Source organism: Bufo bufo, chromosome 8 (genome assembly GCF_905171765.1).
Source record: "Bufo bufo chromosome 8, aBufBuf1.1, whole genome shotgun sequence".
NCBI lineage: Eukaryota > Metazoa > Chordata > Amphibia > Anura > Bufonidae > Bufo > Bufo bufo.
Genome location: NC_053396.1, coordinates 24791567 through 24817194, shown reverse-complemented (window position 1 = coordinate 24817194; position 25628 = coordinate 24791567). Strand labels below are relative to the sequence as shown.

Genomic DNA, 25628 nt, shown 5'->3' with positions numbered 1-25628 from the left:
TAGAGCATCTGAACTTTATTTGGGGTTAATCAGAGGCACTTTACATGATGGCAGGTTTATGACTCCTATTTAACATGATTGTGAATGTGATTGCTTAATTCTGCACACAGCTACATCCCCAGTTATAAGAGGGTGTGCACACTTATGCAACCATTGTTTTCTTCCCTCCACCTAAAAGATTTCAGTTTGTTTTTTGAGTTGTACAGTTTATAGGTCACATTAAAGGTGGAAAAAAGTTCTGAAATGATTTATCTTTTTTTTTTACAGCACAGAAACCTGACATTTTAACAGGGGTGTGTAGACTTTTTATATCCACTGTATGTAGTGGTTGGTGAAAAGTGGATATGTAAGCTATGTGGACAAAATCAGACATAAGGTGGTAAAACTAAAGGGTACATAAAAGATGAAATAAATACTCCATGGATGAGTGGTAGATTCTGAAACAATCCAGGTTTTTCAGGGCAGGTTTCGCAGTGGTAAATGGTGTCTTTCCTTATCCCCCTTCTGAAACACACCTTGCATCTTTTTTGGGGACTTCACCAGGGAAATGTTGCCCTGGTACAACTCTGGTCCCATAACTTACAGAAGTACTGGGGCCCTCCCTTGCTTGGTTTGGAAGAATTAGGTCCTTTATTGCCACCTCTTGAAAGTGTAGGAATGTTCTTGTCTGGCCTCTAAATCTAAATAGCTCCATCTGTACAATGTGTACGGACAGCTTTTTGTACCACACTTTTTTGTTTTTTGTGTGGCTCTGTATTGCTTCAGAACTTCATCTGAAAGATCAACCCCCCCCCCCCCCCCCCCCCCATGTGCCTGTTGTAGTCCAGGAATTAGTTTGGCTTGGTGGTTGTGGTACCTCGTGCAGGGGAAATGGAGTTACTTTGAACGGTGGTCAATACGAAGACGTCCCTCTTGTCCTTGTACTTAACCACCAACATATTATCATTCAGGAGAGCAAGGCTGTCTCCTTTTCTTTAATAAGAAGAAAATCTTTTTGCGCTGACGCATCCCAAGACCCAGGACTTTTGTATTTTCATTTCTATAGAGCTGTGTGAGGGTTTGATTTTTGACTTGTACTTTTCATTATCATTTTGGGGTACATAACACTTTTTGATTGCTTATTACATTTTTTTTGTTGTAAAAAAAACAAAAAGCAGCAATTCTGCCATTTTGTTTTTTTACAGCTTTCACCGTACAGGATAATTTACACAATACTTGTGTAGTGCAGGTCGTTACAGGCGCAGTGATACCAAACGTGGGGTAGATTTTACTTTGCAATTTTTCCACGGAAAATAAAGCGTATAAAATAAAGGTTAACTTCACTTCCATTTTTTTTTTCCAAGAAGACAAATTTTGAAATCTTATTTTCCTCATAGTCCGCAGCAGCTTGCATGGCGTTCTGTAATGAATCAAATCTCTGCAAAACGTGTGCCGCGTGCAGCGGCAAATTCCTAGGGAAACAGTCTTTTCAATAATAGGACAAGGTGTTGTAGGGAGCAGCATTGACCCTAAATATCTGAAGCATAACGCACATATATCGTATTATCCCCTTTGTGACCACCAATACACCTTTTTACCTTGGTCATGGAGGAGCCTCAGCCGTCACCTTTCATGGCGGCCCACTCTAAGCACTGCATGGGTGGCCCACTAGGGTTGCCGCCTTACTCAACAAAAAATACTGGCCCAGTTAAGTCACACAGGATCCAGCCCCGGAGCGCTCCTCTTCGTCTGCGCAGGATCCAGCCCCGGAGCGCTCCTCTCCGCCTGCGCAGGATCCAGCCCCGGAGCGCTCCTCTCCGCCTGCGCAGGATCCAGCCCCGTAGTGCTTCTCTCCGTCTGCGCAGGATCCATCCCCGAAGCGCTCCACTCCGGGTGCACTAAGGAGTTAAAAATACCTTGCAAGAGGATGTAAGGTGAGCAGTGTAGATGACTTTATAAGAGCTTCCAGCAGCTCTCAGACCCCTTATATACTACATTACAAACTACATAGATATACAGACCCCTCCCGGACTCTCCCCTCCTGCTCCGGACTCTCTCCTCCTGCTCCGGACTCTCTCCTCCTGCTCCGGACTCTCTCCTCCTGCTCCGGACTCTCCTCCTGCTCCTGACTTTCCCCTTCTGCTCCTGACTTTCCCCTTCTGCTCCTGACTTTCCCCTTCTGCTCCTGACTCTCCATTTCTGCTCCGGACTCTCCCCCCCCCCCCCTGCGCCGGACTCTTCCCCCCCCCCCCCCACTGCTCCGGACTCCTCCCTTCTGCCCCGAACTCTCCCCTACTGCTCCGGACTCCTCTCCTGCTCAGGACTCTCCCCTGCTCAGGACTCCTCTCCTGCTCAGGACTCTCCGCATCTGCTCCGGACTACACTCCTGCTCAGGACTCTCCCCTGCTCAGGACTCCCCTCCTGCTCAGGACTCCTCTCCTGCTCCGGTCTCTCCCCTCCTGCTCCGGACTACACTCCTGCTCAGGACTCTCCCCTGCTCAGGACTCCTCTCCTGCTCAGGACTCTCCCCACCTGCTCCGGACTACACTCCTGCTCAGGACTCTCCTCCCCTCCTGCTCCGGAGTACACTCCTGGGGACCTACTAAAAGGAATGACAGATAGACTTTAACAGGAAAGTGGAATGCCCATAGAGAATAACGGAAATGTAATATTTGAATTAGAGACAAAACCATTTGACATATCTGATAATTATTTAGCAGGCTTACTCCTCAAATTCAGTGGGATTATTTAATATTTAGATTAAGTGAAATTATCACGGTTTTCTTCAGAATGACGAGGGTGACTGACACAAAGGAATGCCCATAGACTGAATGGAAAGTAAACTATGAGCTCATTTGAAGGTAAATCTGTGTTATGTAGGACATTAACCTTTACCGCAAGTGTTCCCTGGGTAGAGTAGCATATTGTAAAACAAAAATTACCTTGGATTATAACTGTTTTTCTATAGAATGCAAAGGTGATGGAATGCCTATAGACTATAATGGGAATTAAAACGTGACTTGGTGCCTGGACCAATTTAACATATCAAATAAATCTGTAGCAGGCTTACTCATCAAGTTCAGTGGGATTATTTAAAATTGAGATTAAGTGGGATTATGATTGGTTTCTATGATATGAGAAGGGGGATGACACAAAGGAATGCCCATAGGCTATAATGGGAAGTAAAATGTGACTTGGTGCCTGAACCATTCAACATATGAAATAAATCTGTAGCAGGCTTACTCTTCAAGTTCAGTGGGATTATTTAAAATTTAAATTAAGTGGGATTATCATTGGTTTCTATGATATGAAAAGGGGGTAGGGTTGTTGCGGGTATCGAAATTTCGATACCCAATCGATACTTTTGTCCCGGTATCGATACCATACCGGGATTTCCATTTTTCCGATACTGGGCTGCGCTGCTGCGCAGTCTAGTATCTCTGAACATGAGCGCAGTCAGCGCACTGCTCTCAGCACGCTCATGTTCCCTCAGCAGCACAGGGGAGAAGGAAGCAGTCCTCCCTCCCCCTGTGCTGCCACCAATGAGAAGAGAGGGGCGGGCGCACTGCGCCACCAATGATACGACTTTTCCTACACAGAGCGGCGCCCAGCGATGTCCCAGCACTCACCATTATTCCTGGGCGCCGCTCCGTTCACCTGCAGTGCTCCATTACTGTCTCTTCTCCTGCTCCACATGCTGATTACTATCGGAGGGATGGGGAGGAGACATCAGCTTCACTAGTGGGCGTTCTTTCTTCCTGCGCTGCGATTGGACAGCGCTACAGCCAGGGAGAAGGAACACCCACTAGTGAAGCTGATGTCTCCTCCCCATTACGAGACAGTAATGGGGCACAGCAGGCGAACGGAGCGGCGCCCAGGACTAATAGTAAGTACTGGGACATCGCTGGGCACCGCTCTGTGTAGCCTAATACTGAAAGTCTGGACCCACGTCTTTAACACATAATACAGGAGGCGGGTGCCGGCAGCAGAATCGCATTGCCGGCACCCTGCCTCTGACAGGGAGCTGCGATCAGCGGCAGTTAACCTCTCAGGTGCGGCACCTGAGGGGTTAACTGCCGGTGATCTGCCAGTACCCACCTCCTGTATTAAGGGGTAATTATCATTGGTGGTGCAGTGTGACCCCCCCTCAACCCCCCATCCCATCAAAATCATTGGTGGCACAGTGCTCCGGCCCCTCTCAACCCCCCAGTATTAAAATCATTGGTGGCAGTGGCCACAGGGTCCTCTCCCCTCCCCCTCGTTGGTGGTGCAGTGGCAGCTTCTGATTGGAGCCCCAGCTACTGAAGCCCTGACTGCCATGGTAACATCCCTGATGCTGTGTGCACAGAGCAGCAGGGAGAGTGTGAAGTCCTATTCACCCTGATAGAGATCTATCAGGGTGAATAGGACAAGGGATGAAAAGATCCCAGGTTCTGGCCCCTAAGGGGGGAAATAGTTATTAAATAAAAAGTGTAAAAAAGCAAAAAAAATAAAAACCAAAATATTAAGTATGAATCACCCCCTTTTCCCAATTTCACATATAAAATGTATAAATAATAAACATATTACATATTGCCACGTCAGAAAAGTCCAAACTATTAAAATATTTTAAAAAATCTATGCGGTGAACGCCGGAACAGAAAAAAAATAATAAAAACTGCGCGATTCGCCATTTTTTTAAAATGCGGAATGCACGTGGCTTTTTTGGTTTATTTTTTTGCGTGGTATCGAATGGTATTGAGTATCGCAATACTTTTTCATGGTATCGAAACCGAATAAAAAAATTGGTATCGCAACAACTCTAGAAGGGGGATGACAATGGAATGCCCATAGGCTTTAATAGGAAGTAAAATGTGACTTGGTGCCTGAACCATTCAACATATCAAATAAATCTGCAGCAGGCTTACTCTTCAAGTTCAGTGGGATTATTTAAAATTTAAATTAAGTGGGATTAGCATTGGTTTCTATGATATGAGAAGGGGGATAACACAATGGAATGCCCATAGGCTAAAATGGGAAGTAAAATGTGACTTGGTGCCTGAACCATTCAACATATGAAATAAATCTGTAGCAGGTTGTGCTGTGTCTTCCCTGTGGTGTTTTGTTTGTCACCCCTGTGTCCAGGAAAGGTACAAGGTGTGAATCCAGCAGCAATTAAGGGATTAACTCTGGGTTTTGACTCCTGTTTAAATTGTTAGTCTCTTTGTCCATTTGTTTCATTTTGTTAAGGATGGGATTAACATAGCTGACTCTATGTATAGGTGTTAGACACTCAGTATTTAGTTAATCCCGTCATATGTGTCTTCTCTCTTCCTATTCTTTGATTAGGGCACTGAGGAGGGGTTTGTGTTAATGTCTGACCTTGCATTGTGTTAATGTGTGATTGCATTATGTTTATAGACCTCCAGAACTGTATTAATGCTGTGCCCTAATATGTTCTAGTTCTGCCTGGGTATTAGCGGAGGTTTGGGCTGTAATTACGATCTTCTGGTTCCAGAGTGGAGGAAGCTGGATTCTGATGGAGGTAAGCGGTCTGGATAACAGCTGGCCCATGATACACCCTACATATTATTATACAAAATGTATATAGCGCCAACAGTTTGCACAGCGCTTTACAATATAGGAAAGACATCACAATACAAATCCAGACAAGATGGTAAGGAGGGCCCTGGCCCTGAGGGATTACAATCTAAAAGGGAGGGGGAAGTGATACATGAGGAGGGAGCTGCGTGGGGATGAGTTGTTTGAGAATGTGATGGTTGAGCGGTTAGTTTAAGGTGGGATAGGCTTCCCTGAAGAGATGAGTCTTTAGGGAATGCCTAAAGGCAGTCAAGGTGGGCGACAGACGGACGGGTTGGGGTAAAGAATTCCAGAGGATGGGAGAGACTCTTGAGAAGTCCTGGAGGCGAGCATGGAAGGAGTTGACAAAGGAGCTGGAAAGCAGGAGGTCTTGGGATGAGCGGAGCCGACCGTTAGGGTGATACTTTGACCAGGTTTGAGATATAGCCGGAGGCGGAGTTGTGGATGGCTTTGTAACAGATTGTTAATATTTTGAATTTGATCCTTTGGGCTATTGGAAGCCAGTGCAGGGATTGACAGAGGGGGTTGCAGACACTGAGCGGTTGGTTAGTTGGATGAGTCTAGCAGCTGCACTCATGATAGACTGAAGGGGGGATAGCCTGTGTAGCGGAAGGCCAATGAGGAGGAAGTTGCAATGGTCAAGACAAGATATAACAAGTGAGTGGATGAATAATTTTGCAGTGTCTTTGGTGAGGAAGGGGCGTATTTTGGAGATGCTACGAAGGTGAAGGCGGTAAGATTTGGATAGTGATTGGATGTGGGGAAGAAAGGTGAGGTCCGAGTCAAGGATGACACCTAGGGCCTTGGCATGGGAGGAGGGCTGGATAGTTGTGTTAACAATCTCAAGGGTAAAGTTGGGGGGAAGTTGCACGGGCAGGAGGAAATATTAAGAGCTCAGTTTGTGAAAGATTGAGTTTTAAGAATTGTCGCGACATCCAGACGGATATGTCAGTTAGTAGATTAGTGACACGAGAGGACACAGAGGGGGTGAGTTGTGGAGTGGAAAGATAGATTTGAGTGTCATTGGAATAGAGATGGTATTGGAAGCCATGTGAGGTTATTAACTGACCAAGGGAGGAGGTGTAGCTAGAGAAGAGGTCCAAGGACAGAGCCTTGGGGGACCCCTATAGAAAGAAGAAGGGAGAAGTTAGATTTGTAGGTGACGCTAAAGGAGCGCTTAGATAGGTAGGAGGAGAACCACGAGAGAGCAGAGTCTTGTAGGCCAAGTGTCTGGATATGGATATAACAATATAACAAATATGGATTTAACAAGAAGCTTGCTCAAAAAGGTGAATTTAGCCTTTAATATTGCATATGCTTATGATTTTATAATAATCTGTCATTTCATACGCTAGCGTTTATCGGAATTCATGCTCAGTGTACATGTACCTTTTTTGTGTAATCAAGTTCTCTTTAAGTCCCCATTGCTTAAGTGAATTCGGCTTTCATGTTTCATATAAATATGTTTTTTTCTCCTTACAAAATAGTTGTCGGTTTTGGGCTCTACTGACTTATGTCTTGGACAAGTGAGATTTTGAGTAGCAGAACAGACAGTTGCTATATGGAATACTGCAACCCCCTGGGCTTAGAGGTCATTCTCAAGTGCTGCTGTCTGTAATCGAGGATGGAGAAAGAGTTCACTATCCAGAACTAGCTGCTTACGGGTCTTGTCACCGGCGAAGCGGAATCCGAGTTGTATGTCACACCCTTGCTTTTTCTTCATTGAAAGAAACCCAGCATTTATTAAGAGTGGTCTTTCACACCAGAATAAGCAAGGAATTCCACCTGAACTGTAAAACCCTTCCCTCTTGAACGACCTCGGTACTGCAATGGCTTCTTGTAACAAGGCATATATGAGTGGCCGTAATGATGACCTATCAATAGAAGAAGTCTCCAAAATTCTGTGTAACACAGAATTTTAAGAAAGTCTACTGATTTCACTGCCACCTGTACTACCAAGAGGTGGAGAGGTGGATGTTTATTGCCCACCAGATACTAATCCTGATCATGAGCATGACTTCCGGTTTGATCAGTACAGATGGATATCCAAAGGATCAAACTTTCATGGTAAGCACAAGTATCTTCCGGAAGTACTTAAAAGATACTACTACTTAAAGGATCCAAATGGAAAAAAAAAAGATTCTCTGCGTGGTTTTCGTAAGCACGTTGACTGTTTACGGGAAAGTAAAACCGCAAGGAAGCTGTACATTCTACATTACTTGGGTGTTAAGAGTTTACATCGTACAGTATGCCATGGAAACAGCAAACACTCCAAGAAACCTTTTGTTGCCACTATGAAAAATACCATCGCAGAAATAAAGGAGTCTGTGCTACAGAGAAAGCCAATGAAAACTTACAAGCACTTGCTAAGCCAATATTCGTTCCAAGGATCTAACAAGCACATAAGTGTGGACCGTCCTAGAAACTTAAAGCAGGTTCAAAATGTCTCCTACCATGAAAAGAAGAAACAAAGAATCTGCAATGATGAAATATTTAGCCTTCTTGAACTGGCAGTCCACCTTGAAGATTACATTAAAAAAATAAAAAAATGTCCAGATCTTCTGGTATCGTTTGGCCACCCGGAGATATTAAGTCGAGCTAGGAAGCTTATTTGGATATCAAATCAAGATGTTTCTTTGCCGCAGCTTTTATCCTATGATACCACATTTAATGTTGGCGACTTTTATCTGTCCACAATTGTGATGAGAAATGTCACATTAATTGGTAACCCGATTTTTCCTGTGGCTTTTCTTCTTCATGAGAGAAAATTTAAAGCGTGCCACAGTAAATTTCTGTGTGACCTTCTAAACTGTTTGGATGGGAACAGGATTACAAGCATTCCATTCGTTACTGACAGAGAAAGGGGTATTGCTGAACCTCTCCAGACATATTTTCCAAAGATACCTCATATATACTGCACAAACCATATATTGAGAGATGTAGATGCCTGGATAAGGAAACCTGGTGGAAAAAAGGATGACTTAAATGTTTTAAAAGACAACATAACACAACTGATTGACTCAGGATCAATGTCAGCGTTTGACAGTCTTTACCATTTGTTCTGAAGGAAATGGAGTAAAGAATTTAGAGACTATTTTGATAAACAGTTAAAGGATTGCATTTCCAAATATTCTGCAAAGTTTGTGACTAGTGTTGAGCGAACTTCTGTTTTAAGTTCGGCGTCTAAAGTTCGGCTTCCGGTTAGCGGAGAATCCCGATATGGATTCCGAATTCCGTTGTGGTCCGTGGTAGAGGAATCAATAATGGCCAATTATTGATTCTGCTACAACGGACCACAACGGAATTCGGAATCCATATCGGGATTCTCCGCTAACCGGAAGCCGAACTTTAGACGCCGAACTTAAAACAGAAGTTCGCTCAACACTATTTGTGACGTCTAAATTTGCCGCCTTTGTAAACAACAAAAACGCCACAAACAACATCAGCGAGAGTTTCAATAAAGTTATAAAGAACCAAAACGAATGGAAAGAACGGCCTGCTGATGTAGTCGCGCTTGCGATGTTTTACATGCAGTGTTATTACATGAATGAATTTGAAAGAGCAGATTGTGAACTGGGAAACTATGAATTGAAAAAACAATTTTCACATTTGAGAAAAAGAGTGGCAGATGTAACATTTTCTGCCTTTTACCCACTAGAGACCATAATTGATGAAATCAAAAATTCTGATCCAGAGCCAGTCAAAGGAGTGGAAAAGGGGAAACATTACCGAATGAGTCAAAGGTCTCTTGCAAAATACTGCCTAGAATCTGGTGGCGTTACACTCTGTCCACAGTCCTCAATATTTGTTGTGCGCAGCATTTATGGCAAAAGAATACATGCAGTAAAACTTCTTTCAGAACCAGCTGTTTGTTCTTGTCCCAGCATAAGGCTGTGTTATCACATCATAGCAGCTCAAACGTCAGCTGGATTGAAGGAGGCAGTGGACAAGCAAACATACTCATTGTCTATGCTTTGCAAGAGAAAACAACGAGGCCGACCAAAGAAATCGGGAAGGAAGAAACCAAGGAAAGGAGATTATGATGTGGAGCCAGCACCAGATTCATTTCTTTACTTTTCACCGGAGAAAAGACATTTACAAGAGAAAAATTCAGGAGAACAATTATATCAATCAAAAGTAAAACAGGAGATGGGTATTTTTGACATAATCTTTGAAAACCAGCCCAAACAATCTACACCAAAAAAAGAAACGACTCGAGGAAATGAAACGGTCGCACACGATGAATTGTCTCCATGGAATGTGCCAGCGACAGATCTGGATAACCGCTTGTTAGGCAGAGTGGAAAAAAAGTTTTTGCAGACATTGGATCCTGGAGAATGGCTTTGTGATGAGGTGATAGAAGAAGCCATAAGCAATTTTATTTGTCAGAGGACGCTCACCGAAAAGGTTTTGATGTGTCCCATTTTCATATTCTAGAGTATGGTAAGAGGCACGGCAGACATTTTTTTTTACAATTTTTGGGGGAAAAATGTTGCTCTAAATAAAGACATTCTCTTGCTTCCTTTCAACACAGATGCCTATGGTCCTGGACAGCACTGGTGCCTCTCTGTTATAATTTTTAGTACCAAGGAAGTAATATTTTTGGATTCCATGAAAGAAAAAGAAAGAACAGAGGAACATGCTGACATTGCTTTATCTAGTGTTGCTGCATGTTACCAGTTAGCAAATGTATCTTCCTCCAAAGAGGAATGGAGAGTATACCTTTGTGAAGATGCAGTCCAACAAAACAATCATTTTGACTGTGGTGTCTACACTGTATTGAACGCTTATTCGATTATTTCTGGACATCAGTATCATAATGTTGTTAGTCAACACGTTCGAAAATGGATTGCATTAAATGTAGCAGAACATAAGCAGTGCAACTGCAAAAGGCTGAAGACAAAAAAAACTCAACAAAGGTTCGCATATTAAAAAACACAAAACACTTCTACAAATGAACATGAAAACCGATGTCATCGAGAAGCCACTTTCTACCTACGTTTCAGCTCTTCTAGATAGGGACAGCAGCAGATGGTCGACGTGTGGGCAGAATACCTGCCCTTGGATCATTCACCGACTGCATGGTTTTATGTTGCAAATGTCGCCAATGGTATCATGCATCTTGCCTGCTGCAAATAGCGTCAAAGCTCCCAACGTGTTACCTATGCCACCAGTGTTCAGAATAAAGGGTCCTGCTGCTGCTCCTCCTCCCAAGGACCCTTTCCTTCTCTCCCAAATACTTCCGTATTAACTCATGTTATTCCCTAGAAGAAAACAATTCCGTCAGACAATTTCAATCTTAGCACTTGGGGAACATCTGTAAATAAGTTTTATTTTATACGCCACACACATTTGCCTGGAAATGAGCTCATTTTTTATTTTTTGCTTTCGCTTATACTCTATGGGCATTCCATCGTGTCACCAGGCTTGCCTTTCCAAAAGAAAACAATGATAAACCCTGTTCATCTGAATTCTAAAACATGCTACTGTGCTGAACAGCACATCAGCTTAAAGGGATTCTGTCACCAGGTTTGACCCCTGTCAGCTAAACATATGCTGATGTTCAGGGCCTCATCAGGATTCCTAATGTGGGCTTCTAAATGTGATCCGTAGCCTTATTTTGCTTAAAAACAGGTTTTACTAACCTGTCACTCAAAGAAATAAGGTGCCCAAGGGGTTGTCAAGGGATGCAAGGTGCCGGCCGCACCCACCGCCGTTCGTGCCCAGCGCCGCCTTTCCAGACTTCTGCACCGCCTCCTAATCCTCTGTGCCGCCTCTCGCTCTCCCTCCCCCTCCTCCTGCTGCAAGATATCGCGCGTGCGCACAGGGCTCTGCCTGATGCGCCCATGCGGACTTCTCGATTTGGCTTCTTAAAGCGAAGTGCGCATGCGCGGGCACTTCGCTCAACCCAGGAATGACCTGCACTCTGGCGCCAGCCTCTCAGAGCCCTGTGCGCACGCGCGATATCTTACAGCAGGAGGAGGGGGGAGGGAGAGCGAGAGGCGGCACAGAGGATTAGGAGGCGGTGCAGAAGTCCGGAAAGGCGGCGCTGGGCACGAACGGCGGTGGGTGCGGCCGGCACCTTGCATCCCTTGACATCCCCTTGGGCACCTTATTTCTTTGAGTGACAGGTTAGTAAAACCTGTTTTTTAGCAAAATAAGGCTACGGATCACATTTAGAAGCCCACATTAGGAATCCTGATGAGGCCCTGAACATCAGCATATGTTTAGCTGACAGGGGTGAAACCTGGTGACAGAATCCCTTTAAAGGGTTTCTGTCACCCTGCAAAACTCATTTTTTTTTTTTGGATAGTTAGATTGCTCATAGTGCGATATAGCAGAATATAATGCTCTTACTTACTTTCATGCGGCCGATTCTTTATAAAACAAACTTTTATAATATGTAAATGAGGGCTCTACCAGCAAGTAGGGCGTCTACTTGCTGGTAGCTGCTGCAGAAATCCGCCCCCTCGCCGTGTTGATTGACAGGGCCAGCCGTGATCTCCTCCTCCGGCCGGCCCTGTCAGTAATTCAAAAATCGCGCGCCTCGCGTCATTCGGCGCAGGCGCTCTGAGATGAGGAGGCTCGTCTCCTCAGCACTCCCTCAGTGCGCCTGCGCCGATGATGTCTTCTCTTTCGGTGATGTCATCGGCGCAGGCGCACTGAGGGAGTGCTGAGGATACGAGCCTCCTCATCTCAGAGCGCCTGCGCCGAATGACGCGAGGCGCGCGATTTTTGAATTACTGACAGGGCCGGCCAGAGGAGGAGATCACGGCTGGCCCTGTCAATCATGACGGCGAGGGGGCGGATTTCTGCAGCAGCTACCAGCAAGTAGACGCCCTACTTGCTGGTAGAGCCCTCATTTACATATTATAAAAGTTCGTTTTATAAAGAATCGGCCGCATGAAAGTAAGTAAGAGCATTATATTCTGCTATATCGCACTATGAGCAATCTAACTATCCAAAAAAAAAAAAATGAGTTTTGCAGGGTGACAGAAACCCTTTAAAAGTTATTTTAAGTGTCAAGTAATTATGCCTACATGGTAAATCTATTCTACCATTATAGACTATGGGCATTTCACACTTGTCATTCACTCAAGAAAGTAATGATAATCCCACCCAATCTCAATATAGATCAATGCTACTGTGCATAAAGAGTATGCCTGCTAAAGATTTATTTGATGTGCCATATGGTTCTCGTCTCCACGGCCCATCTTTCTTCCCATTATACTCTATGGGCATTCCATTGTGCTATTCACCTGTCACTCCATAGAAAACAGAAAAAATACAAAGTTATTCCAATTGTAAAAGATGTTACTATACACGGGGAAGATCTGTGGTGAAGGATTAATTGATATTAAAGGAATGACAGAATGGAATGCCCATAGACTTTAACATGAAAGTGGAATGCCCATAGAGAATATTGGAAATGTAATATTTGAATGAGAGACAAAACTCGGTGGGATTATTTTAAACTAAGATTAAGTGGGATTATCATTGGTTTCTATGGAATGACAAGGTGAATGACACAATGGAATGTCCATAGACTATAATAGGAAGTAAACTCTGAGCTCATTTGCAGGTAAATCTGTGTTATGTAGGATATTAACATGATAATCCCACTTAATCTCAATTTTAAATAATCCCACTGAACTTGAAGAGTAAACCTGCTACAGATTTATTTGATATGTTGAATGGTTCAGGAACCAAGTCACGTTTTACTTCCCATTATAGTCAATAGGCATTCCATCACCTTTGCATTCTATAGAAAAACGGTTATAATCCAAGGTAATTTTTGTTTTACAATATGCTACTCTACCCAGGGAACACTTGCGGTAAAGGTTAATGTCCTACATAACACAGATTTACCTTCAAATGAGCTCATAGTTTACTTTCCATTATAGTCTATGGGCATTCCTTTGTGTCAGTCACCCTCGTCATTCTGCAGAAAACAGTGATAATTTCACTTAATCTGAACATTAAATAATCCCACTGAATTTGAGGAGTAAGCCTGCTAAATAATTATCAGATATGTCAAATGGTTTTGTCTCTAATTCAAATATTACATTTCCATTATTCTCTATGGGCATTCCACTTTCCGGTTAAAGTCTATGGGCATTCCATTCTGTCATTCCTTTTAGTAGGTCCCCACTCCTGCTCCAGACTCTCCTCTCCTGCTCCAGACTCTCCTCTCCTGCTCCGGACTCCTCTCCTGCTCCGGACTCCTCTCCTCTCCTGCTCCGGACTCCTCTCCTCTCCTGCTCCGGACTCCTCTCCTCTCCTGCTCCGGACTCCTCTCCTCTCCTGCTCCGGACTCCTCTCCTCTCCTGCTCCGGACTCCTCTCCTCTCCTGCTCCGGACTCCTCTCCTCTCCTGCTCCGGACTCCTCTCCTCTCCTGCTCCGGACTCCTCTCCTCTCCTGCTCCGGACTCCTCTCCTGCTCCGGACTCCTCTCCTCTCCTGCTCCGGACTCCTCTCCTCTCCTGCTCCGGACTCCTCTCCTCTCCTGCTCCGGACTCCTCTCCTCTCCTGCTCCGGACTCCTCTCCTCTCCTGCTCCGGACTCCTCTCCTCTCCTGCTCCCGCTCTGCTTCTCTTTCCAGCTCTTGTCCCGCATCTCGCACAGCCTGTAAGGGGCGGGAAGAAGCAGTCACATGATCGCATGACGTCATGCCCTCAGAGAAGCCAATACGTTCTACTCCTTCCTCCCTCACAGGGCACCCACAGCCCCTCCTCCTCCTCCTTCCACAAGCCGCTGCAGCCAGCGCTTCCCACGTTAGGTCATGTGACCACGAAGGAGCATGTGACCCGTGACGTGAGAATCCTCCCTGTAACAACTCCATTCTAGCAGCTACATTATGGCTGGCGGTGGCGACCAGGGCTGCCAAGGGAGCAGTCAGGGCGAACGAGACCGCCAGTACTGCGAGCTGTGCGGCAAGATGGAGGACTTGTTACGCTGCGGACGCTGTCGCAGTTCTTTTTACTGCAGTAAGGAGCACCAGCGGCAGGACTGGAAGAAGCACAAGCTGGTGTGTCAGGGAGCAGCCCCGGGCACTGAGGCAAAAGCTGCGGGGTCCAAGGAAGATGCGCCTCAGGAGCAGACCGAGTCCACCCCGAAGGGGGCTGCCCCCAAGTGCCCACATTCCAAGCAGCTGGAGGTGGTGGTCGGAGGGGAGACCCTGAGGGCCATCAATGAAGAAGACTATACCCAGAAGTCTGGGGAGGCGTGTGCTGCTGGCAGGAGAGGAGAAGAGGGGCAGGAGAGACCCAACCGCCACAACAAGCCCCTCTTACAGAAGCTGGCCCTGGAGTACATCATCCCCTGCATGAACAAGCATGGCATCTGCGTGCTGGACGACTTCTTAGGCCAGGAGATTGGCGAGAGGATAGTGGGGGAGGTGAAAGCCTTGCACAGTACGGGACGTTTTACTGACGGACAGCTAGTCAGCCAAAAGAGCGACTCCACCAAGAACATCCGGGGGGACCAGATCACCTGGGTGGAGGGCAAGGAGTCGGGATGTAAGGCCATCGGCCACCTGATGAACAGCATGGACGACCTGATACGTCACTGTGGTACCAAGCTGGGCAACTTCAAGATCAACGGGAGAACGAAGGTGAGATACGTCCCAGCGTCAAAGCCCAACGCAACGGAGATGATGTACTTAAGGGCGGGTTCACGTCGCGTTTTTTCCCATCCGTTTAACGTGTGCAAAAAAAAAACGTATACGTTACACTGCTGCCTCAGACTGATACCGTACACCTCCGTTCACCGTAGAGTTCCAAAGTTAAAAAATCAACAACAAAAAACGTATATGTTAAACTGATGCCGTACAGTGGACGCCGTTCACCATAGATTTCCATCGTAAAAAAAAAAAGTATACGTTTTTTACAATTTTTTTTTTTTTTTACCAGACAGTGCATCATACAAGAACGTGGTGTGCTGCGGTTATTTTACTAACATATATGTCAAATGGAGGCTTAAAACGTGATGTGAACCCTAAAATGTTAGGCATGATGCGGTATAACGATCGCAGTCGACTGCCGCGCTCACAAGTAACGGGGCCCGGCACTGTCACTTTACCTCATGCCGGGCCTCATCAGAGCTCTCAATTCAGCTCCATCACATGCGATACAGCATCTTTCAGGACACGACGCTGCCCTACTAGAACTATTCACATGAAATGGGTGGGCGGAGCCCGACTAACATCGCGGTCCTGCCCACCCGCTTTGGGCAGCGCTGAGGCCTGATAGATGCTGGAGTGCATGTGATGCAGGTGACGGGGCATGGCATGAAGTAAAGTGACCGTGCCATGCCTTGTTTCATGTGAGTGAAGACTGGTGGCAGTGGGGGGACACTACCGGTGGCAGTGAAAGGGGACACTACCGGTGGCAGTGGAAGGGGAACCTTCCCGGTGGCAGTGAAAGGGGAACCTTCCCAGGGGCAGTGAAAGGGGAACCTTCCCGGTGGCAGTGAAAGGGGAACCTTCCCGGTGGCAGTGAAAGGGGAACCTTCCCGGTGGCAGTGAAAGGGGAACCTTCCCGGTGGCAGTGAAAGGGGAAGCTTCCCGGTGGCAGTGAAATGGGAACCTTCCCAGTGGCAGTGGAAGGGGAACTTTACCAGTGGAAGGGGAACCTTACCTGTGGCAGTGGAAGGGCACTATAGGTACATTAGTGGGGATATTATTATTACCAGAGACCAGGGGTATAGTGATCGCGGTCACAGTATACTGCAGTATAACGATCGCAGTCGACTGCCGCGCTCACAGGTAACGGGGCCCGGCACTGTCACTTTACCTCATGCCGGGCCTCATCAGAGCTCTCAATTCAGCTTCATTACATGCGGTGCAGCATCTTTCAGGACACGGCGCTGCCCTACTAGAACTATTCACATGAAATGGGTGGGCGGAGCCCGACTAACATCGCGGTTCTGCCCACCCGCTTTGGGCAGCGCTGAGGCCTGATAGATGCTGGAGTGCATGTGATGCAGGTGACGGGGCCCGGCATGAAGTACAGTGACCATGCCATGCCTTGTTTCATGTGAGTGAAGACTGGTGGCAGTGGGGGGACACTAACGGTGGCAGTGAAAGGGGACACTACCGGGGGCAGTGAAAGGGGAACCTTCCCAGGGGCAGTGAAAGGGGAACCTTCCCAGGGGCAGTGAAAGGGGAACCTTCCCGGTGGCAGTGAAAGGGGAACCTTCCCGGTGGCAGTGAAAGGGCAACCTTTCCGGTGGCAGTAAAAGGGGAACCTTCCCGGTGGCAGTGAAAGGGGAACCTTCCCGGTGGCAGTGAAAGGGGAACCTTCCCGTTGGCAGTGAAAGGGGAACCTTACCTGTGGCAGTGAAAGGGGAACCTTACCTGTGGCAGTGAAAGGGGAACCTTACCTGTGGCAGTGAAAGGGGAACCTTACCTGTGGCAGTGGAAGGGGAACCTTACCTGTGGCAGTGGAAGGGGAACCTTACCTGTGGCAGTGGAAGGGGAACCTTACCTGTGGCAGTGGAAGGGGAACCTTACCTGTGGCAGTGGAAGGGGAACCTTACCTGTGGCAGTGGAAGGGGAACCTTACCTGTGGCAGTGGAAGGGGAACCTTACCTGTGGCAGTGGAAGGGGAACCTTATCTGTGGCAGTGGAAGGGGAACCTTACCTGTGGCAGTGGAAGGGGAACCTTACCTGTGGCAGTGGAAGGGGAACCTTACCTGTGGCAGTGGAAGGGGAACCTTACCTGTGGCAGTGGAAGGGGAACCTTACCTGTGGCAGTGGAAGGGGAACCTTACCTGTGGCAGTGGAAGGGCACTATAGGTACATTAGTGGGGATATTATTATTACCAGAGACCAGGGGTATAGCGATCGCGGTCACCGTATACTGCAGTATAACGTTACTGCAGTATAACGATCGCAGTCGACTGCCGCGCTCACAGCTAACTGGGCCCGGCACTGTCACTTTACCTCATGCCGGGCCTCATCAGAGCTCTCAATTCAGCTCCATCACATGCGCTACAGCATCTTTCAGGACACGGCGCTGCCCTACTAGAACTATTCACATGAAATGGGTGGGCGGAGCCCGACTAACATCGCGGTTCTGCCCATCCGCTTTGGGCAGCACTGAGGCCTGATAGATGCTGGAGTGCATGTGATGCAGGTGACGGGGCCCGGCATGAAGTACAGTGACCGTGCCATGCCTTGTTTCATGTGAGTGAAGACTGGTGGCAGTGGGGGGACTTTACCGGTGGCAGTGGAAGGGGAACCTTACTGGTGGCAGTGGAAGGGGAACCTTACCGGGGGCAGTGAAAGGGGACACTACCGTTGGCAGTGAAAGGGGACCCTTCCCGGGGGCAGTGAAAGGGGAACCTTCCCGGTGGCAGTGAAAGGGGACCCTTCCCGGGGGCAGTGAAAGGGGAACCTTCCCGGTGGCAGTGAAAGGGGAACCTTCCCTGGGGCAGTGAAAGGGGAACCTTCCCGGGGCAGTGAAAGGGGAACCTTCCCGGGGGCAGTGAAAGGGGAACCTTCCCGGGGGCAGTGAAAGGGGAACCTTCCCGGTGGCAGTGAAAGGGGAACCTTCCCGGTGGCAGTGGAAGGGCACTATAGGTACATTAGTGAGGATATTATTATTACCAGAGACCAGGGGTATAGCGATCGCGGTCACAGAGGGTGCGATCGGGCACTGCATGGTGGGGGCCCCCTGATCCAAAGTTTGCCCTGGGGTCCATAGAACTCTAATTACGTCACTGAATACTAGATGTATGCCAGAAAGGAGCTATACAGTGGTAAAGACGGCGTACGCTTAGACTAGTCTAGGCCTGCAGCAGATTTATCAGGGTCTCAGGCTGGATGAGAGGTCTGGTGCAGGTAGAGACGCTCTTCTCTGACTCTACCGCAACTGTTACTTTCAAACAGGTTTTTACACCAGATTTCTGCCAAATTTTTTATGAAAATGTCTCCCCTTAGTGCCCCTTCCAGTGCAGCTCCATCAACTATTCACAAGCCCAATGCCTTCTGGAAATTATCATAAAAAAAGTTGAGAAACCTTAGATGTGTCACTTTTTTTGACTTATTTGATGTAACATTAGTAAATATGGGCCAGTCTGCTCAGTAAAGCCTCATTCACACGTCAGTGTTCGGTCAGTGATTTACCAGGTGTGGCTCTAAACACAGAACAGGTGCAGACTAGGGATGAGCGAATCGACTTCGGATGCTTTATCTTTATAAAACTTTGTTGTAATACTGTACTTAGCTCCCGCTCCGTACAGTATTAGAATGAATTGGCTCCGATCAGCTCCGTGCAGTATTACAACAAAGTTTTATGCAAACCGACTTGCTCATCCCTAGTGCAGAACTTTCCTTTATATCATATGTCTGATGAGGCTGCAATCCCGGTTTTGGCTCACAGTCACTGATGGAAAAGCACTGAACAAACACTGAGGTATGAATGAGTCTTAAAGAGGACCTTTCACAGGTCCTGACGTTACAATATTTTTACCTGGCAGTGAAGGGCACTTTTTATTTTTTTTCAGATGCGCTGCTCTGTTTCTCCCCTCCCCCCCCCCCCCCTTTACTTTTGCCGCCTTGTATGCTAATTAGTAGCATCGGTGCAGGGAGGAGGAGGAGGCGGCGGCATTTCTCAGGGGGCGTCTCCTCCCTGGCTATTACACTCTTCACTGCGATTTACAGCTCACAGCCGGGGAGAAGGAGACGCCCCCTGAGAAACATGGCCGTCTCCTCCTCCCTGCACCGATGTTACTAATTAGCATAAAGGGCGTCAAAAGTGAACAGGAGGCACAGCAGGGGAACAGAGCAGCACATCTACTAGTAATGCCCTACACTGCCAGGTAATAATATTGTATCGTCAGGACTAGTGACAGGTCCTCTTTAAGCCTCCAAACAAAATTTGCAAAGGGGTTATCCAAGACTATAAAAATGCTCCCCCATATGCCCGGGCCCCTCACACTGAATAAATTTACCCGGCTCCCCGCACCGCCGCTGCAGCTTCTCCCCGTGCGCGGATGAAAACATCTGGGGGAGCAGCCAATGGCGGACAGGGACGAGTCTCCCTAGCATCGCTGGTGACGCTAGGGAGGCTCGTCCCCGCCTGCCATTGGCTGCTCCTCCCGACACCAGATGCGGGGACCAGGAGCGGCGCGGGGAGCCAGGTAAGTATATTCAGTGTGAGGGGCCCGGCCGGGCATATGCAGAGTAAACACAAACTGTATGCGGAGCCTACCCGGTCTCATTTATGTGCCAAAATCTAAACCTGGTCATGACGTACAGAAGCTATTTCATGGGTAGTATCACCAAAGGTATTCTAGTAATCAAATATACCAGTCTAATACATCACAGACCACAGTGACGGTTGGTTGGAACCCCCACTTTGTTACTTTGGCCTGTATGGTTACCTTTTGTACATAGTTGCATTTTGTGGTTGCTTGCTTTCATAAAGGGGTCGTCTGGATTCAGAGCTGAACCTGGACATATCCCAATCTTCAGCCCTCCGGCCCCTCTGAGATGAGCATTGGAGCATTTCAACATCACCGGTTCTTATGGGTGGGCTTTAGTGCCGTTTTACAGGCTAGGGCAGTGCTAAAGCCTGCCCATTAGAGCCCGCTGACCTCACCAGCGGCACTGCTGGGCTGAAGCCTCCACCTAGCAGTGTAAAAATGTAAACTAACAGCCCTTGCCCTGAGCAATCCAGCGTAGCCTTGCTCCAATGCTCATCGCCGGAGGGGTGAAGATGGGGGTATGTCCGGGTTCAGAGCTGAACCCCTTTAAAGGGGTTATTCTGGAAAAGATGATGATTTATCCTCAGGATCGGTCATCATTATCACATCAGCGGGGGTCCTAGTCCCAGCACCCCCGCCGATCAGCTGTTTCAGGGAGCCTCTAATCCCCACAGCTTTCCAAGGACAGCGCCGTACATCCGTATAGTGGCAGTACTTGGTACTGCAGCTCAGCCCCATTGACTTGAATGTACAGTGATGTTATTGACATAGGAAGAAGCTGCAGCGCTCAAGGCCTCTTCTAACAGCTGATCGGCAGGGTCCTAGGTGCAGATCTGATACTGATGACCTATCGTGAGGATAAGTCATAAATATATTTTCCTGGAGAACCCATTGAACAGTTTGAGATACTGTATATTGATTTTACACGTGGACTTTAGATTCTTACTGGGGTTGCAGCACCTCTTTTGTCCTGTGTTTAGCACTTGTACTACATTTATGCCTATATCTTTTATGTGACTCTATTTGGGGGCTAAAATACATTTTTGAAGACTACCCAGTATTATGTAGCCCCTATACTTCATGTTTACATTTTTGTACATATATATTTTTTTATTTGTTTGCCATAAATATTATTTATGCTGCTTTTGTATGGGGCCTTATTGAGTATACATATGTTGTATTTGGGGAATAATGGAAAATGAAAGTGAAACCACCGTATATCATTAGATGCAAGACCTGGATGTGAAAATATTCTGATGATAAACCCCATTTCCATTATGCCCCATTTTCCAGTGATTTTAGTAGCTATGGTAACAGTCGAGGTCATATATATTTATAAATGCACTCAAATATTGCGCTTGAAATTGGAAAATGGTACCCTGTAGAAACAAGGTTAATGTGACAATGTTAAAGGGGTTGTCTGCTTTTGTTATATTGATGACCCGTATTTAGGATAGGTCCTCAGGATCAGTTGGACCGCTGCTGATCAGCTGTTTGAAGAGAAAGCACCTACCTTCCCTTCAAACAGCTGATCGGCGGGGGTGCTTGGAATTGGACCTCCGCTGATCAGATATTGACGACCTATCCTGATTCCTGAGGATAGGTCATCAATAGAAGAAAGTGTACCTACGGCCCCCCCCTGATATGAGTATCAGAGTATTTCATGCTCCGATGCTCTCCTTTGCCCTGTATCAAATAGTTTTTTTTTTTACACAATAAAAGCACACAGAGCTATAGGGACTGGGTATTGCAGATGTGCTAGCGGCCATCTAGCAACCTGACGACGGAACTGCCCGCCGGATCACACTGCTGCAAGTGTGAAAGTAGCCTAAACAGCATTGAGGCCCACTGGTCCCTAGTCCAGCATAGATGCTCCCTGGCCCATGCAAGACGAGGACACCTGTGTCTGGTGGTGTGGTCAGGTACCCTTGCAGGTTGTCTAGTATGCAGACCACAGTAATGTAAACGGTTTTGAATGGTCAGATGTGACACTTGGGTGCCTCTCACCTGCCTTAAATGTGCCAGTAGTTGTTTGGCTTTCATCATCCGGTTCCGCAGGGCATTGTTCAGAATGAAGCAGTCATCAGTGGGGGATGTGGCCAAAGGACGTCCACTTCTCTGCCTTTCTGTGACTCTTCCAGTCTCTCTGTATCTATTGCTACAACCTGCTGATGTCAAACATAGTGGCAGCTTCTGTGGGCCCTGTATTTGGGGGGAGCAGTAACTCAAAATTCCTGGGCTTTAGACATCGTGAAAAATGGTTACAGGATAGAATTTTCCTCAAGCCCTCCAAGAAGATTTCAAATCACGTCCCACAGTCAGAACGTTTTATCAAAAATTTGGCAAGGGGTTCTGGATTTTAAAAAAATCGGGAGTAGTGATAGAAGTACCCGAATCGGAAATAGGAAAGAGCTTCTATTTAAAATTATTCCTAGTCCAAAAACCCGACGGCTCTTTCCGTACTATTATAAACCTAAAAGGTCTAAAGAAATCAGTAACTTACAGGAAATTCAAAATGGAACGAAATTTCGTCAATCATCCCCCTAATCAAGAAGGTAGCCTATATGACATCTGTCGATTTAAAAGATGCCTACTACCACGTTCCCATCCAAAAATATCTCAGATTTGCACTAAAAAACGAAGCGGGCATAATCAATCATTTTTAATTCATCGCTCTCCCATTCAGTATTTCGTTAGCCCCAAGGGTGTTCACAAAGCTGGTAGTAGATATGATATCTCCCCTCAAATTAGAAGGGCTACTAATTTTTCCTTACTTAGACGATTTCCTTATAGTAGGGAACTCAAAGTTGGAAACGACCAGACAGACCGAATATGTGTTGCAAAAAGTCTCAGAATTGGGATGGCTGATAAATGTAAAAAAAATCTTGCCTAATCCCGTCATCAAAAAGGAAGTTCTTAGGGGTAATGCTAGATTCAATATTCCAATCATCATCCCTACCACAGGAAAAGATGGAGTCTTTGAGGGAGAAAATAAAGAACTTCCAATCTCAGAAACAGAGGAGCCATGAGCATCCTGGGACTGATGACATCATGCATTACAGAAGTAGCATGGTGTCAGGCTCACACCAGAGTAACACAATCCTGGATTCTAGGGAAATGGAACAAAAAGCAGTCCTCCCTAGACAAGAAGATAAGCATCCCTTACCACGTAAAGTCAGATTTAAACTGGTGGAAGGAAAGGGCGAATCTTCCAAAAGGAGTAGCCTGGCTACCAGTGCAAGAAATACAGATCATGACCGATGCAAGCGGTTCCGGATGGGGGGCAAAAGTGGCCTCCTCAAGCTGGCAGGGAAAGTGGTCAGACGAAGTAAGAAACAGATCCTCAAACTACAGTGAGCTACGAGCGGTCTGGGAAACCCTAAAAGTATCACAAGTCATGTTACGCAAAAAACATCTAAAAATATTTTCGGACAAAACCACGACTGTCGCCTATTAAAACATCAAGGAGGCACAAGATCTCCAAGCTTGAAACTACTAGCGGAAAAAAAATATGTTTTGGGCAGAAAGGAACGTCCTTTTCATTACAGCAGTCCATCTCAAGGGATCAGAAAACATAGAGGCAGATTACCTGAGCAGAAGAACATTAGACCCAGGGTAATGGTCATTAAATCAAGGAATCTTTCAGAAGTCAAATGCAAAAGTAAGGTGCTTCTGTTGTTTAAATCCCAGCGAAAAGCCATGGGCAGTAGACGCCTTTTCAGTAAAATGGACATAGGAGCTAGCATACGCTTTTTCTCCGTGGACTCTAATCCCTCGAGTCCTGCAGAAAATACTAACGGACCCAGTAACGGTCATATTAATAGCTCCCTACTGACCCAAAAGAAGCTGGTTCTCCATCCTAAAGAAAATAGCTCTGGAGGAACCTTTGAAAATACCATTGCAAATGGACATTCTGTCTCAACGCCCAATTCTTTATCAGAATCCCAGTCTTTTCAAGCTGTCAGCCTGGATCCTGAGAGCGAGGTCTTGAGGAGCAACGGGCTCTCGGACAAAGTTATTAATACATTGAAGGCTAGTAGGAAAAAGGTTACCTCAGCTATCTACCTTAAAATCTGGGAAAAGTACTGTAGTTGGTTGGGGGAAGTTTCCCTGGATATGTCATCCCCATGTATCCAGAAAATCTTAGATTTCCTTCAGAGGGGGTTAGATCTTGGTCTTAGACCAAGTACACTAAAAGTAGCCGATCATAGATGAATAAAAAGATTCATAAGAGCCGCCAGACTGAGACCATCCTTAACTCCTAAAGTTCCTCAATGGGATTTAAACTTGGTTCTAAGAATTAAATCTCCTTTTGGTGTTTCAATAAAACACCATCATTTAAAAACAGCGTTCCTAATAGCTATAACATCAGCTAGACGCCTAGAGGAAATTCAGGCCCTCACCTGCAGAGAACCCTATCTTTCAATATTTCCTGACAGGATAGTGCTAAGATTAGATCCTGGTTTCCTTCCAAAGGTGGTCTCAGACTTCCATAGGGACCAGGAAATCGTCTTACGTTCATTTTATACAGACCCACAAAACCCGACAGAAGAACAGTTCTATCTCCTAGATGTAAGGGAGACAATTATCCAGTACCTGGCAGCCACTAAGGAATTTAGAAAGGATGACAATCTTCTGATTCAGTTTGCAGGTCACAATAAAGGGAAGAAGGTTTCCAAAGCTTCTATAGGTCGTTGGATAAAAACCACTATCCTGCTGTTACTGCCTAATGGGTCTTACAAGTCCTTCTAACGTTATAGCCCATTCCACCAGGGCAAGCTTTGTAGGGCCGCTACTTGGTCAAGTTCATAAAGCATTATCATCTAAATGTCTCTGCTTCTACAGATCTGACCTTTTGGCCAGAAAGTTCTGCAAGCAGTAGCCCCCCCTACCGTTTAATCTGTTAGTTCTCATGTGTAGCCATCATGGTGGATGAAATGGAAAACCGTAATTAGACTTACTGGTAATTCTGTTTCCTTGGATCCACCATAACGGCTTGTATATTCCCCCCCTTAATTGTTCAAATATGGAGTATGAAGTAATAAAATAAAAAAAAGATTTTTTTAATATATATATATATATATATATATATATATATATATATGTAATATTTATGAGGGTGGCGCCTCTTTTAGACTGAGCACACGCCCATCTGCCTGGAGCTTCTGAGCAAAGTACAAATGAAGCTGGTTCCTTCACTGCCCTGATAATGTGGACTTGGATAAGTCCAAGAGAGGCGGTATATTAGTGATAGGGACCCGTCCGCGGAAGCCACCTTGACGCGTGGTGGATGGGCCCGACACAAGTTTGATCAAAATGTGCGCTAAGAGCTTCCATTGATTCCAATAGTAGGTATAGTACCACTTGAATTTAGAATGATCCCCATTTCTCAGCTTTACTGCTAATATGTGTGTGCAGCCATTATTTTTATATATATATATATATATATATATATATATATATATATATATATACAGTACAGACCAAGTTTGGACATACCTTCTCATTCAAAGAGTTTTCTTTATTTTCATGACTATGAAGGCATCAAAACTATGAATTAACACATGTGGAATTATATACATAACAAACAAGTGTGAAACAACTGAAAATATGTCATATTCTAGGTTCTTCAAAGTAGCCACCTTTTGCTTTGATTACTGCTTTGCACACTCTTGGCATTCTCTTGATGAGCTTCAAGAGGTAGTCCCCTAAAATGGTCTTCCAACAGTCTTGAAGGAGTTCCCAGAGATGCTTAGCACTTGTTGGCCTTTTTGCCTTCACTCTGCGATCCAGCTCACCCCAAACCATCTCGATTGGGTTCAGGTCCGGTGACTGTGGAGGCCAGGTCATCTGGCGCA

The 25628-nt window shown here is 46.2% G+C and overlaps 1 protein-coding gene across 1 annotated transcript in view; it reads left to right on the top strand.

The window, feature by feature from the left end:
• Positions 1-14302: 14302 nt before the first annotated feature.
• The window catches only part of EGLN1 (egl-9 family hypoxia inducible factor 1), a 50210-nt gene continuing 38884 nt past the window's right edge, over positions 14303-25628 (top strand). Inside the window, exon 1 of the mRNA XM_040405160.1 lies at positions 14303-15172. Coding sequence (XP_040261094.1) covers positions 14417-15172 — 756 coding nt within the window. The 5' untranslated portion in view covers positions 14303-14416. The remainder of the gene's footprint in view (positions 15173-25628) is intronic.